Below are 20,197 nucleotides of genomic sequence, written 5' to 3'. Positions count from 1 at the left end.
AACTCGTGTACCTGCTGCAGAATCCCCGCTTTCTTTTCTAATGGCCCGTATTTTTATTGTCCTAATAATGTCTTACATTATACTCTGCTAAGAGACAGCATCGGAGAGTTTGGTCTGTCATTCCCTGAAACACAGTCACGCATTTTTCTCAAAACCTGCTGCTCTCTAATTTTCTTCAAGCATCTCCTTCAGTAGTCCCTTGGTCATAAAGTCCAGTTACTCTTTTGCTGTTCAACAAGGCCAGCTATCCCTCGACTCTCATGCCTCCCCCGTATAACCCGGGGGTTTAAATCCTGTGAACATTCTGTAACTTCCATTAACCTAATCTTTGTGTGTGTGTGTGTGTGTGTGTGTGTGTGTGTGTGTGTGTGTGTGTGTGATGGCAATTCTTTCCCAGAAGATTTTTATGCAGAATTAATGTTACTATGACAACACTGAGCAAGTAAACAAAAAGGAAAGGACCAGGTGGACTTGAAACAGCTCCAGTGTTTCTAGACGTGGCGATTAGTTTAAACCGGGAGCTCTGTGCTTTCTGTACAACACAGGCAGATGTTTGAGAACAACCTCAAAAAGAAATCTCAATCCCATGTGGCACTTAAGTGGTTTTAAGCATGTTTGCTTCCACTAGGCAAGTCTTTAAGTAGAGCTAGCATATTACTTAGCAAAACTCAATTTTAAAAACTTCTTGATCCCATTGATTGGAGGTAATGAATTGGTGGGATCATTACAACCTTTAAAGATGCTTTTGTCAACAGAGAGTGCTTTCAAAATAGATCTAGCTTGACCTGTTTATTGTATTCATTAGTAGAAAACCACAGAGTAACTTATATATGTATACTGAGGTGGGGCAGGTGATTCTGCAGCCCCTTCTTCACATTAAAAAGTTTTTATGGGCTGGAAAGAAGGCTCAGTAGTTTAGAGCACTGGCTGTTCTTGTAGAAGATAGATCTAAGTTTAATTTTTAGCACCCACATGTCATCCCGCAACTGTGTCTAACTCCAGCTCCAGAGAACCTGGCACTCGGGCACGGACATGCAGGCAAAACACCAGTGTGTGTAAATTAAAATGTAAAAGTCTTCGTGGTCCGATTATGTGACTACATATTTGGTTTTTGTCACCAATTAAAACAGTAGGATCAATGCACGAAATGGAGATGGGACTATGAATATCAACAACAGTGCCTCTCATTATTTCTGGCCACTTGCTGGACACAAATAGACAGATAGAAAGAAAGACAGACAGGCAGACACACACACACACACACACACACACATACACACACATACACACACACACTAACAAAGTGATAACTTAAGGTAGCCATGCTTGTGAATTATTTTGGGTTGGTATTACTCAGTACATGTTCCTTACGTTCTACTATATAGCTAGGAGCCTATAGGATCCTTAAAATATATACTATCAAAACAAAAACATTAACACCATGAATGGCACGACCGCACCAAAGCAGACATTCACCAAAAAATAGTTGGTAAAGTGTTTCTTGGTACCGCTAAATTACCACTTAATGTTCTCAAGCTAAAATGTTTCAGGCTGTTGCTGTTGGTGAATCCTTACGATAACAGATAACACATCTTTTCCCTCTCTATCAAGATAATCAGCCATGAAACAGTAGTTAAAATTATAACACGTATTTTCTTCTTTCTTGTCTTTTTTTTCCTTCTGTCATAATCTCTCCAAATAAAAACAAAAACCAAAAACTGAGGTGCAAGAACAGGAAAGGACCTCTCCGGGGAGTGAGCAAAAGCAATTTTCAGATAAATACGGATCTTATAAAAACTGGTGAATGTAGTTGATTAGAAAAGCTGTAGGCTGTGCAGAGCTTGAATTGGAAGATATGTGAAGTATCTGTGTGCCTTGAAAACTGAGAAGAGAAGAGGAACGTTAATGTATCACGAATGTCATGAAGAATATGGCACCGCGGGGTCCTCACTGACCTTCAGGTCTTATTCTCCTGTTCTCTCTCCACCCATAACATTGAAAACCAGATATAAAACTTCTTGGTTTCTCAGTGGAAACTTGAAAGGACAAAAATTTGATCTTTTTAAATGAGGAAATACACTTAAGACTAGTTTAATCAATAATTTAAACTGTGATTTTAAAAAAGCCAAGAAATAATGATTTCCATTTATAACTTTGGAACTTACCCAAATTGAAGTTGAATCACAGAAAAGCTAGACTATGGCAACTCTAACATTTTAAAACACACACACTGTGTGTGTGTGTGTGTGTGTGTGTGTGTGTATGTGTGTGTGTGTGTGTTGTAAAGTATGGATCATGTCACCAAACACAAAAGATTTTTAAATTGTGTAATTTTAATTAACTCCTAGATATGTGTTTAAAATATTTATTTTATTTTCAATTATGCATATTTTTTCTGTGTGGGGATATATCCACACAATTGCAACTGCCCAATATAACCAGAGCCATTGGATCTTCTGGAGGTGATGTTACAGGTGCCCATGAGGCATCTGAAATCAGTACAGGAAGCTAAATTTGGGGCCCAGAATCAGTATTTCCTCTTATCTGTGGAGTTATCTCTCTAGCCCACAGAAAATTTTAACTATTCATATTTTTCACAATAGATTTTGTACTCCCACATTATAGGTCATAATGTGTTAAGATGTTTGGTTTCAATTTAAGCAAGGGTGAAATTTTAAAGTTTTTTTTTTCCAGCTGATCCTTTCTGACCTTGAAATTGGGCTTGAAGGGGAGTTGCAGCTACTGTCCCCCCAGGAAATGTCTGAATGGACTCAGTGCTTAATAGAATGCCGCATTTCTGTTCTCTATGAAGATGGTATTAAGGATCAGGGGCTGCCCTCTGTTTTGTTGCCCTGAGTTTAGCTGAAGGTCATTCTTAGTTTTAGAGATTAAAATCTGGGCAAGCCAACCTCAGGAACTAGGAAGACAGTCTGAGAGTGTTTTAAAGCCAGGAAGGGATAAATTGCATGCTCATCTCATGATAGTCTTACTTTGCCTCAAGGGTAAGTTATATGGACTGCCATCGACACTGCTTTCTAACTCCAAACCTGGCCATCCCACATCAAAACCACTGGATTCGAGATTTATGCATAGCACCATGAAATTGTCCATGCTTAGTGTATCGTGCATCATACATGATAGTTTATCCTGACAATAAAACCTAGTGTAAAGCTGATCTATAGACTCCCATGGCGTATACAACCAAATTTCTAATCCAAGATATATCCTTACAGTATAATTGTTTCATTGGTTGTTTTAATTCTTTTTGAGTTTCTTTCCCTGCTGGTGTATTTATTAACTAGAAGGTAGCCAAGTGGTAGATCTGAAACTGCTGTTACATATGCTAACTTCACTATAATTGCTTTTTAAAGGATTATATAATATATGAAGTACAATAGTAAATTTTCCTTTCTCAGTGAGCCTTTTTGATCTACGCTCTGTAGCTGGTGCTCCCTAATCTCTCCTCTGATTGTTTTCTTCGGAGCATTTCACATTCTCATATAATCTAGCATCGTTACTGCGAGTGACCTCATCTGGCCCCTCAGGACCATCTTCAAATATCCCATTTCTGAGATTCCTCTTTTGCTTTCTCTTTCATAATAGCTGTTGTGACGTGCTGGAGGGCTTGCAGTTCTTCATCCTGAGCCTATTTACCCCCAAATATTGACAATTTGTCTCCTCCCTTCATCAGTGGTCCTCTGAAATGTCACAAGCTCAAGGAGTCCTCCCTTGACTAGTACATCAACAACAGTGGTTCCTTGTCATTTGTTCAGTTTTAATTTTACTTCATCAGCTTCATACTTGTATATGTGCATTCATTGTATCTCTCTCATTAGCCTGCAAACACCATTAGATTTTACCCATTTTGCTCACTGGTACCACCACAGTGCTTATAGAAATGTTTATAATAAAGCTGACACTCAATATTTCAGTAAACCATTTGTATCCCGTAGTCAATGCTTTGGGTTTATAGAAATAGAAAACCTTTCTTCTTGTATTCCCATAGCAATGTGGTTCTCAACCTTCCTAATGCTGCGACCCTTCAATACAGTTCCTCATGCTGTAGTGACACCTCCAACTATAAAAATCATTTTCATTGCTACTTCATAATAGTAATTCCCCCACTGTTATGAATCATAATGTAAATATCTGATATGCAGGATACCTAATAGGTGGCCCCTGTGGAAGGGTCCTCTGACACCCAAAGCAATCGTGACCCACAAGTTGAGAATTGCTACTATAGCATCTAGTATGCAACAGGAGATAAATGTATATTGAGTGAATTAAGAGTTTGTGTAACAAAAATCAAACAAACCAACAAAGCCAAAAAAACAAGACCAAAAAAACAAAAACCCTCCTCTAGTGGCACTTACTTATAACAAATTAGAATTGCCATTTGTCTAGTTTCTCAATATTATACAGTGGTCCACAATAAGGTGTGACTTATAATGGGGCCTCGGGAAGTAAGCGGAGAATAGCAAGACTGAGTAAACAGGAATCTACTCTGCCCACAGCCACACTGAGGTCTCCAGTGCTGGTTGGTCTGATGTCTCAATGGCAGTTAGTAAACAATTTGGGATACACACAGAGATGTGAAAGCCTCCAAGTCACCCTTCTTATTCCTTTGGGCCAGCCTGGATCTTAAAGTCTTGCCTCTCAGACCAAAAACAAAACAAAACAACAACAAACAAACAAACAAAAAATAAGTGTGACTTCTTTCTTAGAATCTTACTTTCAGTCATCTCATTTGAATTTGAGGTAAGTAAATCTTAATTTCAGTCATGTAGCTTTGATTTGTTTCTTTAAAAATTTGCTCTACATATGGAGTCCTTTTTCTTTCTATTTCCGTTCATATTATACTGTTCTTATTGATTCCTCCCCACTATGTTATATTGTCCCAATCAACTCGACTTCTTTGATTCCAAAAGACACCAAAAGAGAATCAAATCTCCCACTTAGAGATAATACAGCCTTAAAAAAATCTATTTTCACTTCTTTGGGGTTTTATATTTGTATAAATAAAAATGCTAGAAAAGAACCAGGAGCCCTAATATCATAGCATGAGCCTTTTGATTTGCTGAGATGCACTTGGTGGTCCATGACAAGGTCCTGTTTCCTTCTCCCCTGTGGCTCACTAGCTACAGTCCTGCTGGGGGCCTGGTGGAACGCACCTCTAGTACCCAGCAGTCAGAGGCAGGCAGATCTCTAGGATCAAGGCCAGCCTGGTCTGCAAAGCAAGGTCAGAACAGTCGGGGCTACACAGAGAAACCCTGTCTTGAGAGACAAATACAAAAACAAAAGATAAAACACTGGTAAGCATCTGCGGCTGGGGGAAATGCACCAAGCAAATCTCGGAAAGGTTAAGGGCCACTGCCCTATGTGCTCCTTTCTGCCATCCTTGCTAGCACAGTTCTGTAACTCCATGAACTGTTACCTCAGCCCCTCGTGAAATCTCTATAATTAACAGCGTTTGATGTACTCCGGGCTTTAATTCACTAACACTAATCTACATTAAGTTTAGATTCCACCATAAGCCTGGGATTATGGGGAATTCAGGTTTCAGGAATGGTCTCATCCCTCAAGGATGAGCTTCATCCCATTGAGGAAGACGCGAGCAAGGAAGGGTTATAAAAAACCAAAAAGGCCCTGATGGGACCAAAAACCTTCTTGGGGCGGGGTGGGGGTGGGGGGCAAATTTAGACTGTATCTACTGGCACTCCGGAAGCTTAGAGTGATCTAAGTCTCCAGTAGATGACCAGACACTGAAACCTAAGTTAGGGTAACTGAATTACATACAGACTGCTCAGGCTGTTGTGCAGTGTCACAATCTTCAGACCCAAATCCCCAGTGCCCAGCCAAATAGGCCGGTTTCCAGGACAAAGTTTAGAAGCCCGTATTTAATTGCTCCAATAATAAAATTGCTTAACCAATCATATTAAGGCACTTCACAGTGAAGTAGAAAGAGGATATTTTATGGTCTTCTCACACACCAGGCCAGTGATTTCATTATTTCAGACATTTGCAAAGACAGCCTAGCTTTGCTTCCCGAGTTACTCTAAGGCCCCTAGTCACAGACAGACAGGTATCCTCTGAGTATGAACAAGAACACGCTTTAAATGTTGGTCTGCTTTACACTTTCTCTGGACAACTGAGTGGGGTGTCTAAGAGCTAAGCGAAACTCCCCCCAAGTGGCGTGTTTGTATTAGTAATTGTAGTAGTGAGGTATAAGCGTGCTTGCGTATATGGTCTTCTTGGTGTGCTTGCTTCTAACATAGTTAGAACTTGGGATGTTTAACACAGTTAAACTTGGGATGGTTAATGACTGTAATTTAGTAATGGGGCAATATAGGAGCTCATCACATTAAAACAGAAATACTTGGGAAACCCATCGTTTTTAATAGCTTGCCATCTGCTTGGCTCATACTAGCAATGGATTTATCCTGCTTATTGGGGCTAAAATCATAGATTACACAGCGGATTTCCGAGCTCTTTATACTGTTATTCATTTGCAAGCTTGTAAACGAACATTTCCCAACATAAAAATCAATTATTTTCAACTCTTAACCCAAGTAAGGTTGCCATGGGCACTGCATAATATCCGTTCTAGCACTAACAGATTGAGTTAAAGTCACCAGAGATCTCTCCAAATTAAGAAGCTCAAACAGAGTTTACCAGCTTTGCCACTGTGCTCGCAGTAGGATGCTCTTTTTGCCTTGCTGGGCCCGCTAGTTTAATCCTCCAGAAAGAGAAATTTTAGAGGGACAAGGACTAAATCATTTTCTTCTGAGCGCAGCATTTTCAAATGGCTGCCCCGGGTCCTAAGCCCTGCCGCTGCGGACGGGAGCTAGAGGTGCCCTCTCTCTGCAGAGTAGGGACTCTGGCGCCCTAGCCACCGGACATGGGAAGGCAGAAAGGAAACTCCCACTCACATTCAGGTACCACTCGGCAGATCCCCCCACCCCCCACCCCCGATCCTGGAGGAGAAACCGGTAACCAGGCTTGGGAAGGTCTAAGTAAACGCTGTTTCCCATTCAGAGTAGGACGCACAGGTCACAGGCTAGAAGTTAAACAGTTACCCAGCCTGCGCTTTGTCCCCGCGCTGTCAGCTGCCCAGGCACTGAGGTGCGCTTAGCTGGTGAAGAACTAGGTTGGCTGGAGCAAAAGGCAGGAGTTGCTACCGCCCTGGAATTGCAGGCAGAGGGAGCACCGCGACCCAAGCCGCAGCCCCGGACGGGAAGCCAGAGCCAAGCCCGCTAGGCTCCGAGGTGCGGCGTCCCGAAGCCCGCCAAGGCTGCCTGGGCTCTGCTCTGCCCTTTCGCCCAGGGCAGTGCCCTGGCTAGGCAGCCCCGCGGTCATGTACCCAGCTACCCTGCCAAGCGCCCTGCCGCCCCGGGGCGACCTCCTAGTCACCGCAGCTGCACAGACACCGGGTCTCCAGCACAGGGACAAACTTCCTTCCTCCGGGTCCCCTGGCCGGCAGTTGGCAGCTGGCTTCCCCCATTGATTCCTTCGCGGCTTTGGCTGAGAGAGATTTCTCTGCCCCTCTCCAGCCTTTCCAGTCACCAGCTCAGCGGTCCCCGTGCATCCTTTCCAACAAAGCCGGGGCCCGGAGGCCACCCTGCCAGAGAACCGGACTAGCCGCTGGAGCATCGGAGCCTTAGCAACACATCCACGCCCTGGCGAGCGCAGCGAGAATGGGTGGCGGGGACCAAGCAAGGAGGCAGGGGAAGAAAGTGTACTGCTCCGGGCGCGAAAGCCTCCTGGGCTGAACCTCCAAGCCTAGTTACCCTTGCGGGAGCGCATCCTGCGATCCCAGTGGGACTGGGCAGGGCGGAAGGCGAAGCGGTGAAGACTTTGTGGCATGACGGACTAGCCGCTCCCTTACCTCTGTCCAGAGTAAGCGGCTGGACCACTGTCAGTGTCGCCATGTCTGCCGTGGGAGCCGAAGTGACGCTCGGCTTCAGCATCAGCAACCGCTTGTAGTGAGAAAAAGAGGAGGAGATTGGGGGCGGGGGTGGAGAGGGAAGATGGAAAGGAGGGGGAGGTGGGGGAGGCAGGAAGGTGGTGATGGAGGAGAAGAAAGCTTGGGTGGGTTGGTAGCCAGATGGAGACTCAACTGTTCCTCCGCGGCGAATCTTCAGATGCGTCGCCAAGCAAGGCAGGTATCCGCGAGCGCCTGCATGGCCAGGCGCTGAGAAAGGAACGCTCAGCCTCTAGAACTTTGCTCGTCTACCCAACCAGGAGCACTGGCTAGGTGCAGATGCTTAGCTGTCTTTCAACTTTCCACAGAAGCATAATGGTCAGAATGCATTTGTACATAGAGGAAGAGGACACGGAAACGGGAGAGACAGAGACGGCAGAGGTGGGGACAGAGTTTTGGGTTTCGGGTTTTTTTGGGGTTTTGTTTTGTTTTGTTTTGTTTCAGATTAAGAAAAATTTCAACCTATTAATTCCACATCCCTTTAGAGAGGAAACACCACTAGCTATGGGAGACGTTCCTATATCACTGTGGTTACTGTTAATTTCTGTTGAAGCTTTTTTTTTTTTTTTTTTAGAATGTCCACTCCTAACAGTACAAGGTAACTGACAGAGGGGGCAGGATTCTAAGTTCATCCAAGAGCTGTGTATATTGCCCAGGATATAACTTGCCTTTACAAGCGAATTGGCTTAAACTGTTTCAAAATTAAAAACCAGTTTCTGTTGGGGGGGGGGGGAATTACCTAGGATTCATTCACATTAATCTAGAAGAAGCATGCATTCAGAAGTATTATTTGTTGGTTAATTAGCATCTGTGACAAGAATTGAGCCGTGAATGTTACAGACCATTCGCTACATCTTAACCTAGGGATTCACTCTTTTCTCTGCAGCGTCTGAATTAGGAGGAGATAATGTTAATATTAAAGGGCTTCTTTCAGAGTCAGTTGGTCAGGATTCAGTTACTGGAGCTTTCAAATACTGACTGTGAGCCCCTCTATCCCGAGTTTCAGTGAATTCTCACCGAGCCTCCTTTCCTTACCAGCCCTGAAGGAGCATGGAGAAACCTCCTCTAGGCACAGTGGAGAGGATGGGGCACAGTGCGGGAGTGATGAGGCTGCCCTTCCCTGTGACAGCTAAGCCATCATTGTGACAACCAAGAGGCTCTCAGAGGCAGACCCTGGGCTGCAGCAAAGTATTTGCATACGATCAATACCATTTGTTCTTCTAACTTCACCAAAAGGGTGAAAGCAGCCGGCTTTCAGCAATGATTGAAAAAGTCAAAGATGACTGGCCGCCTATCCGTTCAGCAGATCCTTAGAGACACACTGGACTTAGTAGTGCAATGTACTCAAGTGTTTCCGGAAGAACCTTGATCAGGAGATCCAACTTGTCATCACTCACATGAACTCACAAACTCGCAGTCCCTTGTAGAGCCCAGTTTCCTCATCTGCCAAATGAGAGGACAGCTTCATTCAGTTGCACAGTGAACAGGCAATAGCAGAAAACTGATCCTATTTTGGCAAGGTCACTAATACTTTGAGCTTTTGAGGTCTTACAGAAAAGAATGCATTCCAAAATCACAAACATACAAGTAACATTATATGGACCGAGTGGGATACATGTATAGATTTAGGGATATATATGTATATATGTGTGTGTTATATGTGTGTGTGCTTGTGTGTATGTGTGTGCAAAACAATTAGAGAACAGAGACCTTGAGTTAGAGGGAGAGAGAGAGAGAGAGAGAGAGAGAGAGAGAGAGAGAGAGAGAGAGAGAGAGAAGCAAGGGATAGTGCATGGGGAAGATTGGAGGTAGGAAACAGGAAAATTATGTAATTAAGCTTTAATTAAAAACTAAGAAGAATAAAAAAAATACAGTTTGTGGTGCTGCAGAGATGCACTGCAGTGCTTACGAGCAAGCACATACTGCTCTTGCAGAGGACTCAAGTTTACTTTCCAGTCCATACACAAGGCTCACAGCTCCTTCCTTCTAACTGGAGCTGCAGGGTCTCAGACCCCTATGGCCTGCTCAGGCACCTGCCCTCTCATGAACAGACCAAGACAACATATAATTAAATACAAAACAAATATTAAACAATGAATATACTTTGAGAATGGTAGACTATATACCTTTATTAGTACAAGCTACCAATTGTTTATTATTAGCATTTATCTGTATAATATTAGCGATTTGTTAGTTAAAAGACTATGCTAGGGACTGGTCACACAAAAGCTGACAAGATCAACCCAGTTTCTCTCTACTTAGTGGTAGTTATATGACCAGCAGTGAACAAAGCATAGAGTTCTGTGCAGGAAGTTCCCTGAGTGCCATAGAAAGAAACCATTTTAGGAGTCACAGACGGAACCAGGAGCTCTAAATGATCATCAGTATACAGGAAGAAGAAATCCAGTTGTGTGTCTTGATAGTAGAACATGTTTCAAGGTTTTGCACAAAATGTCAAATCTTATGCAATAAGTGAGGATGGAAAAATACCAATCCTTTGGCCATTAATGAAGTTCTTTAAACAAAATTCTTGACTTGAAATGTGTGCATCAGCAACTTGATTCATCTGTCTAAAAGCCTTAATTGTAGCCATTTCATCATAACTTCAGATTGTGAGCTATACGAGGACAAGATAGTTTTTCCCCCCAATGGTTCTCCAACACCAACATTTGACAACATATTCTTTAACTTTTGAGTTCCTTAATTGAAAATTTATTCTACCATTTAAATTTTCTACTTAATTGAAAACTTTTATGTTGTCTGTTTTATTTTTAAGAACTAAAATAAGAAGAACCATTCATCAGGTATCCACGAGTTATTATTTCTAGTGTTGGTAAATTCAGTATCTTTAGTTAATGCTTACATGCTTGTAGAAATGATTAATAAGTCAATATGCATAAACGATTGTTTTCATCAAATTTACTTGTGAACTAAAATTTGTCTGTCTTTCTGAGACATAGGGAAATGCTCTGAGTTTCTTCTTGTGCTTGGATATGCCTCATGCACAATTGTCTGGTCACTGTAGTTCCATACTTTGGGTTTCATCAAAGTTAGTATGCCTCACTTATTCGCGTGCTGTTTCCTTTGCTTCCATTAGAGTTGTTGAAATATGTGCAATTTCGTTTTAGTCATAGATGTTTGGTTGCCCAGTCATTATATTATTTCCTTAGAAGATGTATTAGCAGTTTAATTCACCAGTAACTGGATTTTCAATAGACTTAATTAAATTTAATAAATACCCTGTTAGGCACCTTGTGTGTTCAAGGATTGACACTGTGTTCAATGTTCTTCCAGTCTGTCCAGCCCAGAAAAGTAGATAGTTTAATTCCATTTTGGAAATAAAATAATTAAGGCCCAGAGATGTTAAATGACTTGCTTCATAACATTAGCACCAGCACACAGGAGCCTCTATGTTTTCAGGGAAGAAAAGCTAACACTTTACCTTATTGAATATTGAGCGTTTCAGACATCCACAGTTTTAAGCCTCATTCACCTCTATCCACTCCTCTCCTGCTTGAGATACAGTCAGAACCGTGAATGTATGGAGGCAAAACATTCTGTTTCCAACGTAAACTAATGCAGCCAATAACAAAACAACTGTCTGCCTGGAAATATAAGATCTGTTCTTGTAGGAAGTTTCATTCAAAGCTCGTTAAACCTTCTTCCCTTAATTGAATCTTTTTAAATTACATGGAAGAATCAGGAGAAGGTTTGCAAAAAGCATTAGCATACTAAGAAAATATGTTTAGCCGAGTTTTAAATGGAGTATAATAAGCACAGCTTCATATGAGGAAAAGGGCACCTTCTAACAGAAACTCTAACGTCCCGAAGGTTAGAAGTTATTTGTGACTGACTCAAGGTGTCATGAGAGTTTTCCTGACACACATGGCTTTGCCAACATGCATTAAATTAAGATGAAGAATCGACCTATACTTCCACATGCAAAGGTTTTAGACTCATCATTAGAAGAATGTCTAACCATATTTATTTTCTTCTTATTTTGTTTTGGTAACCATTTGTCTGTTGCTTCAATAGATTCTTTGTATTCTTGGTATATGCTGGGCATTGTTCTAGGCACTTGAGATAATGAAGTGTACCAAAGAGTAAATTAGGGACCAAATCCTATGTAGAGAATGAAAAAAGTTGGCAATTAAATTAGTTGTAGGTTATTTTCAGGCTCACTAAGGACTAAGAGGTACAAACGATAGCATCCTGGAGAATAATTGAACAAGCCAGGGGGCCAGATAGATATTTTTGGCTAAAAACTGTTCAGTAAGATTCCTTCCTTTTTCAAGTAGGTATGTCTTTGTTGGAGTAGGCTTGCCCTTGTTGGAGCAGGTGTGTCACTGGGGGTGGGCTCAGAGGTTTCAAAAGCCGTGCCAGGCCCAGTGTTGCTTTCTCTGCCTGCCTGCCCTAAGATGAAGACAGGAAGATCTCAGCTGTTGCTCCAGCAACACACTTGTCTGCCACTGTCCTCCCTACCATGATGATAATGGACTAACCCACTCAGCCGGTAAGAAAGTGGTAAATTATGTGTATTGCTTTGGTTTTGTTTTGATAAGAGTATCCTTGGTTATGATGTCACTTCACAGCAATAGAACAGTGACCAAGACAGCCCACCAGAGAGTCACATTGTGCTTGATAGACCTGAGTTTCACACAATCCATCCGTAGTATAACTTGACATATTCCTTACTGATCAGGGCACTAGACTTGGGGTAGAGTTACAAATAAGAAATTGTCATGTTGTTTTGGGAGGGGCTTATGAAATAAGTGGAAAAGATTTAGAAACAATTAAAATAGGATGTATCCTCAAGAAGAAATGATGCTATACATTTGTACGTTTTAAATGTAGACAAAAACAGAAAGGAAGAAGATCTGTTGTGTGAACCATTTTGCAAGGTGTTTGTTAACTTTCAGGAGAAAGTGGGCTCACTGATGCATCCATTGGATTTTTTTTTTCTTCCCGCTGAGCGTTTACCAACGTTGAATGTACCCGCTGCCTTGATCATTCACAAGAACCTTGACTACTCAGAGGCCTTGTTTTGGATTTCAGCTTCATTCGATTTTCACTGCATTGATTCATTTATTTGTGTGGTGTTTATGTGGGGGGGGGAGGGGGGGATCTGCAGGAGTGCCGGGGTGCATGAGTGGAGCTCAGAGAACGACTTGCAGGAAATCAGTTCTCCCCTTCCACCATGGTGGGTGCTGGGATTGAACTCAGGTCGTCAGACTTGTCCACAAACACATTTACCTGATGAACTGTCTCCGGAGCCTAGGTTTTAGCCTCATTTCAAAGAGAATTCAAATGTCTTTCCCTTGGATACCTTATTCCAGCCAGCAGTATAATTTCCCTCTACACTTGGCATTCTAGGATTAATTAAAGCTATTAGGACGAAATAGACAAGAAGGCCATTTTTTAAATTCTTCTCACATTCTTTTCACTACACAGTAATTGGGGCTGGTTACAAAATTTACACTAGGCATGCTGAGAAACATACATGCCAGTAATTAGCAAGTTTAAGACCTACATTTGCCATTGATGTGGACAGCACATTCAGAAGAACTCTATAGTTGGTTTTTATCCTCTAATGCTATAATTTAGAAGCAGAAGAATGATGCAATTCACATGTGATCCTTCTGGTCCAAACATGAAGGTTAAAGAGTTTCTCAAATGTATTAGTGAAAGGAAATTATACTTCTCCAAGATAGAACTCCTCCTTCACTTCCGGCCTTTCTGTCTCTTCTGGTCCTAGTTAGACATGTGCCATTCCGGCAGACCTTTCTGGAGTATGACTCTATGAGTCTCAGACCCCTCTGAGTATGTACACACACTCAAGGCAGATCGACTCCCTGAAATGCAGTGACTCAGAGAAATTTTTTTCTTTCAAAGATTTCTAAGAATTTTTTTTTTGTTCAAGTCATTCATTCGTGTATTGGATCCACTTAAGGCTTTATTATGGCTTCTTGGAAAAAAAAAACCATGAATGCAAAGAAAAAAAAAAACAAATGCAAGTTTCAACTTTGGTGTCTCATGGTACCTATTATCTTGGATGTGGTATGGATCAGTTATGCCATATCAAGTATAATAAATAGGCAGAGCTGTCCTCTGCAATGGAGACAATAGGCAGACCTCGCGCCCTACCTGGGTAAGATAAGGTGGGTACTGCACTTTGGTAAGCTTTTATTTATCCTGTTCTTTTTTTCCTTTGTGCAGCCTGGCTGTCCTGGAACTCACTCTGTAGACCAGGCTGGCCTTGAACTCAGAGATCTGCCTGCCTCTGCCTCCTGAGTGCTGGGATTAAAGGCATGAGCCACCACTGCCCAGCATAGTCAATTCTATTTTTTGATAAAGGTTTTCCTTTGAAATGTTAAGGATGAGTCAGTGCATGTGGTAAGCAGTCCAAGGATTATACCAAAAGCCAACTCACGGGGAACAAACAATAGCCAAGCCTTTTCAGCACATTGGCGTGCATGTGTGTGTGACACATACATAGTTAAACAGGCTCAACTACATATTTCCAATATTAGCTCAACTAATATTCCAATTGAGATGTAATGTAAATAAATTACGAATCCCCCCAAAATGCAAGTAATCCTAAAGAAAAGATCTTTTAAAAAAAAGATTCTGATACATATATTTTATTAAGTGCAGTAATATCCCTACATTTATGCAGAGCTACGAAATCTTTCTTGCCTACTTTCAAAATATTTTATCAGAGTATTTCACATATTTTCAGATTATTACTAAAATTTTACTTTCAAACAGTACCAAAACAAACAAACAAACAAACAAACAAACGTTTTTTATTTATTTTGCAAGGGAGAGATAGCTTGGTGGTTAAAATTGCTTGCTGCCAAACACGAGGATCTGGGTTTGGATCCCCAAACCCATACATAATAGAAGTCGAGTTTGGGCAAGTACCTAAACCCAGCACTGGGGAGCGGGTATAAGACAGGATCAATGGGGCTTGTTAGCTGGGCAAACTCAAAAGCAGCTAGTCTAAGGTTCCGAGAGAGAACCTGTTTCCTAGGAACGAAGCGGAAAATGATAGAATGACACATGAACAAGCTGCTCTGGACTCTGTGTAAGCCTCAGCATCACACATCCTTACCCCCAACGGCTCCCACGTTCACAGTATCTCTCTATAGCTTCTTCCTGAATGTGAGTTCTACTTATCTGTAGAACTGATAATGTTCTTATGTCCACTTATCTGTGGCCATTTACACCTTAATTCCTAAATGTGAATGTGTCTATTTCTAGTTATGTAATTCAAGATTAATAATAATAATAATAATAATAATAATAATAATAATAATAATAATAATAATGCCTGTGACCAGCTTATGGCTGCCTTACCATACGGCTGCTACTGTATGCCAGTTGATTCCTCTTATCCATATAAAATTCACATTGAGTTTAATTTTAAATATAAAGTGATTAAAATAAAACGTGGTTGACACTGATTGATCACCATTTTTTTCATTTAAAATGTATGTCATATACTTTCCAGCAATATAGTAAGTTGAAGTGATAAAGTTAGATTTCTGCTAAGAAACCAATAGTGTATATGAGTAAAGGAAGATAAAATCTAAAAGCTTAAAAAAATTCACTTAAATCCTTTAAGCGTACAGATAAAACTCTATGTGTTTATCAGGTCCACATGATATTTTAAAGCATCTAAACATTGCGGAGTGTGTGTGTGTGTGTGTGTGTGTGTGTGTGTGTGTGTGTGTGTGTGTGTATGTGTGTATGTGTGTATGTGTATATGTGTGTGTATGTGTGTGTGTATGTGTGTGTATGTGTGTGTGTATGTGTATGTGTATATGTGTGTGTGTATGTGTGTGTGTGTATTCTATCTGTCTAATGAATATATGCATTGTCTTACATAGTATTTTCATAATTGAACATTTTATATCCAAGATGATAACTTTCTTGAAAAATTACGTAATTTCTTATCAATTTTAACATTCAGGTCGTGCAGTAATTCATGGACAGATATTTGTGTGTGCTATGTTTGTATGTTTTTTTTGTATGTACGGTGTGTTGGCATTTGTACCTATGTAGGTAAACATCTGTGCATGCACGTACAGGCCAGAGGAGACCACAGGAGGACATCAGACATCCTGCTATATTGCTTTCTTTACTGCCTCGAGATAATGCCCCTTATTAGACCTGGAGCTAGGATGATAACAAATGTAAGGGCCCTGTCTTTGCCCACAAACCGCTATTATGGACGTGCACACGACCTTACCTGGTGTTTTATGTGGACACTAGCATCTGAGCTCAGGTCCTCACGGTTGCGCAGCAAAGCATCCTTAGCCTTGCAGCTAGTCCTCCAGCATCTAGACACCGGTTTTGTTGGTTAGTTCCACCAAAGGAAGCAATGTAGGAGCACACAAAGGACGTGGAAAACTGCACTGAGATGTTGAAGTATCTTAATTTTTGAGTATAAAGAAGCCTGCCTCATTGATTAGCTAAGACATAAAAATTTAAATAATATGGGATATGATTTTGTTAATTGAAAATCAAATAATATTTTAAAAGCTAGTGCATGCACTGCTCTCTACTGGCCTTGTCGTTATTGCAACTATAACCAGTGCCATATGTGTGGTTATGTGAGGTGATGAATTCTGTTTGTTCCAAAGGGCTCTTAGAGTTTTAAGTCCTATTAATTTATACAACATTATATATATATGTAGATGTGCATAATAACTCCTTATAGTTTTATAACCAAGTCAGTTGAGTCAGTAAATATGTAGTTCACAAATGTACATACAACTAATTATGTAGTAAAGAGAAAATCCGAAATGATGGATATAGACCATAAGTTTAAGGCGTAACATTTTTCAGTTCAGCTAATAAACTGTGGCAGAGGCTAACGTGTTGGCTTGCTCATTCTCTCTTGAACAAGTGAAGGCCTCTAAGGAGCAGGATGGGTGGCTGTGCATAATCAGCAGTTTACATTGTGGTCACCATAATGGACTTCTGCTTCTCTTTAACTTCCTGCATAATTTCCCTTCAACAACTTCACTGGTGTTCTTTGAATGCATGGGAAACATTTTAACAATAGTGGTTATGAGAGGAAGGGGGCGGGAGGGAGGGAGGGAGGGAGGGAGGGAGAGAGAGAGAGAGAGAGAGAGAGAGAGAGAGAGAGAGAGAGAGAGAGAGGAGAGAGGAGAGAGGAGGACAGAGGAGAGAGGAGGACAGAGGAGAGAGGAGAGAGGAGAGAACAGAGAGATTTACTCATGTTAGGTGCTTTAGCAAGCCATGAAGACAAAACAGCATTCAACAATACTGCAGACAGGCAGTCAATGTCCCAATGCAATTACTTGTGTTTGTGGAATTACTCAGTTAAAATAGTTGCAACTGCTGTTAAATCAGGGAAAGTATGTAATGTAATTGATCTGAGGATTCAAATGGTCCTGAAAAAAAAAACCTTAGGGATTTATGATTTTATCCCAGGAGAAATGGAAGACAATAATGGAATTATATAAGAGAGTAAATAGAATGCGCCTATTTTAAAGGAATTATTTGGATGAAATGTGCAGAGTGATTAGAGCGCAAGGAAAAGGTTTGGTTTAAAGAGACCCATTGAAAAAGCCATTCAAGAATTCAGGTGAGGGAATTTTGGTGTATTGGACCAAGAAAATGGAATTGACCCATTTGGGGGTCATCGCTGACAAGTCTTCATAAGAGCTTAGAGCAAAAGAGACAAGATACCGGAAAAGCTTCCCAGGATTCTCTGACACATATAAATGGATAAATGATCCAGAGAACCTCAAATTCATAATTGCTTTAGGGAGAAAAGATGGTTTGGCTTGGAGTGCATGGATACTGATGGGGCTTTCGGGCATGGAAATGGTTTTGCTGTCAGTGGTGTGTTCATCTGTAGCTTGGGGAATTCTGAACTTATGCTATACATTTGAAAATGCTAGAATGATTTGAGTGGAGAAAGCACATAAAAGAAAGTTGCTGAAGTTTAATTTAAAATATATTATTAATATAGCATGGAGACCAATAATATTTTAAGTGAAAAAATATCAAATGCAACTAACAATGGAAAAATGAAACACACAGAAACAACTTTAGCTCCCTAACTGCTTAATTCAGAGCAGGGCTTAGACCATGTATTAGCCAATCCAGTGTAATTCTTTTATACTAGATTTTAAATTATGTAAGTAGAGTGACAATGCTTGGCTTTCTATGTTACACTCACTGCGTGGCGTAGAATTGATATTTAATTAATATTTTGGGACATGAAAAAAGTGTCCCAAACCAATAACCCCAATAAAAGTACCAAACTAATGAAAACAGCAGACTATCTTCATTTCAAATATATTTTTACCATGGAAAACTGACTCAACATCTCTTAACTGTTCACTTTACTTTAGGCATTTATTCTACTTTGTTCTATGAGTATTTCCATGAAAAGGAAAACACAGCTCCTCCCTGTCCTACATGCACTTGTAATTATCAAAGTTGTCTACAACACAGGTTGGACATTGCATGCACTACAGCATAGAAGACAGAAGAACAAAGTGGCGCACAGAACGAGGAAGGCCGTATGTGGTATCATTTTCATTAGGTCTTCATAATTTGAGGGTTTTTCAGATGGAGCTAGAGATACAAAGCATTTCATTGGGACTAAGGAAAATGTAGAAATGCCCAGTTAGCACATTATGGCATGTATTATTTTTTTTAGTATTGAAGCAGCCTATACAGTTGGAACAAACATAAAATAATGCAAAATATTAAAAAAAATAAAACTGGATGGAACTGGTAGGGACAGAGATGGCAGGCACTGGAGAGGGATTGGGAGTCACTCTATAGAGTTGAGAACTCATTCTGAAAGGCCTCAAAGTGATATGAAGCTCTTGATACAGTGTGTGAGCATTTATTATGAAGAAACATTTTCATCTTTTTAACAAATATAATAATAGAGATTCAAAATTATACGTGTAAGCTGATGCTATTCTACTCAGTTACACAGGATAAGAACAGATCCATTCTCAGACTACATTGACAAGACTTTGCATTTAAGTACAGCTTGATTTATTGGTTAGAGGATTCGCAGGATCACTTCCTTCAGTGCTCATGATGGAAGATAAGGAAATAGCCACGGTTGTTCCTCCTGTCCTCAAGGCATATCCTTAAGCACCTTCAGAAGCTTAAATTTCTTATATAAATTGGCATCGTATTTTAATAAAATCGACAAATATCATTCCATAAACTTTAAATTGTCCCCAGGTTATGCCTACCACAATGTAAATAGTTGGTATATCACATGTTTAGGGAATAATAACGTGTTCAATACAGGTTAAACTTCTAAAACATATTTTTATATCTGTGGTTTGTTAATTCCACACATACAGAGCCCAGAGCTACAAAGAGCCAACCACATTAAACTTTTGATATCGGCTGCTCAAATTATTAAAACACAGGAGCAAAGAGGGACCTGGGTTTAATTCCAAGTACTAAAAATTTCCCTTCCACTTTCCTAAAATATCTCTCTATATAAGCAGAAATTACTCTACTCTTTTTTGAGATCATTACAATTTTTTAACTTTCTCTTATCTCCAAGTATATTAAAATATGGTGCCAGTGAAGTCTCAAATGGCTTAAGTATTACACATTTGTAAATTAAAGAGTAACAAGATTGAAAGATATATTACTGTTGTTGTTGTTGTTGCTGCTGCTGTTGCTGCTGGTGGTGGTGGTAGTGTGTGTGTGTGTGTGTGTGTGTGTGTGTGTGTGTGTGTGTGTGTGTGTGTGTGTCTGTGTGTCTGTGTCTCTATGCATGTCTCTGTGTATGAATGTATGTGTGTATTTATGTGGGTATGTCTCTGTGTGTATGCTTGTGTGGGTATGTATCTGTGGTGTGTGTGTGTGTGTGTGTGTGTGTGTGTGTGTGTGTGTGTGTGTGTACATGTGTGTGTGTGTGTGTGTGATATTAGATATTGAGCCCAGAGCTTTACACAAACCAAACAAGTAATATACCTTTGAGCTACATCCCCATCCAGAAATGGAAGATTTCTGGCAGAGAAAGGAGGACAAGACAGAGACAAAATGCCAATATTTCATGAGGAATAGAGGTATTCATTAAGGGATGCTTTAGGGAAATAATGAAGTGGCTGCTTCATTCTAGATGAATGAAGATAGTTTTGTTTTCACTGTAGAATGAAGATGAATTTTAAAATAACGATACGTTCATTC

At 40.5% G+C, this 20,197-nt stretch overlaps 1 protein-coding gene and 1 long non-coding RNA gene across 4 annotated transcripts in view; one reads left to right on the top strand and one right to left on the bottom strand.

Moving 5' to 3' along the window:
• The window catches only part of LIN7A (lin-7 homolog A, crumbs cell polarity complex component), a 149,001-nt gene extending 140,782 nt beyond the window's left edge, over positions 1–8,219 (bottom strand). Inside the window, exons 1-2 of one of the 3 annotated variants that reach the window (XM_084794125.1) lie at positions 8,118–8,212; positions 7,886–7,976 (exon numbers count right to left, since the gene is read on the bottom strand). In XM_084794125.1, coding sequence (XP_084650251.1) covers positions 7,886–7,967 — 82 coding nt within the window. In that variant the 5' untranslated portion in view covers positions 7,968–7,976; positions 8,118–8,212. Of the gene's footprint in view, positions 1–7,885 lie in introns of all 3 variants that reach the window. The other 2 variants (XM_084794127.1, XM_084794126.1) reach the window with 2 other exon arrangements.
• Positions 5,946–11,277, top strand: LOC311604352. Its single transcript, XR_014781457.1, has 3 exons — positions 5,946–6,935; positions 8,290–8,362; positions 9,020–11,277. It is a non-coding gene; the product is annotated as an uncharacterized lncRNA (long non-coding RNA).
• Positions 11,278–20,197: the final 8,920 nt, after the last annotated feature.

The sequence above is a fragment of the Acomys minous genome (genome assembly GCF_964271855.1).
Source record: "Acomys minous genome assembly, chromosome: 9".
In the NCBI taxonomy this organism is placed as follows: Eukaryota; Metazoa; Chordata; class Mammalia; order Rodentia; family Muridae; genus Acomys; species Acomys minous.
The sequence above is the reverse complement of the archived record's forward strand: the minus strand, read 5'-3'. Positions and strand labels throughout refer to the sequence as shown.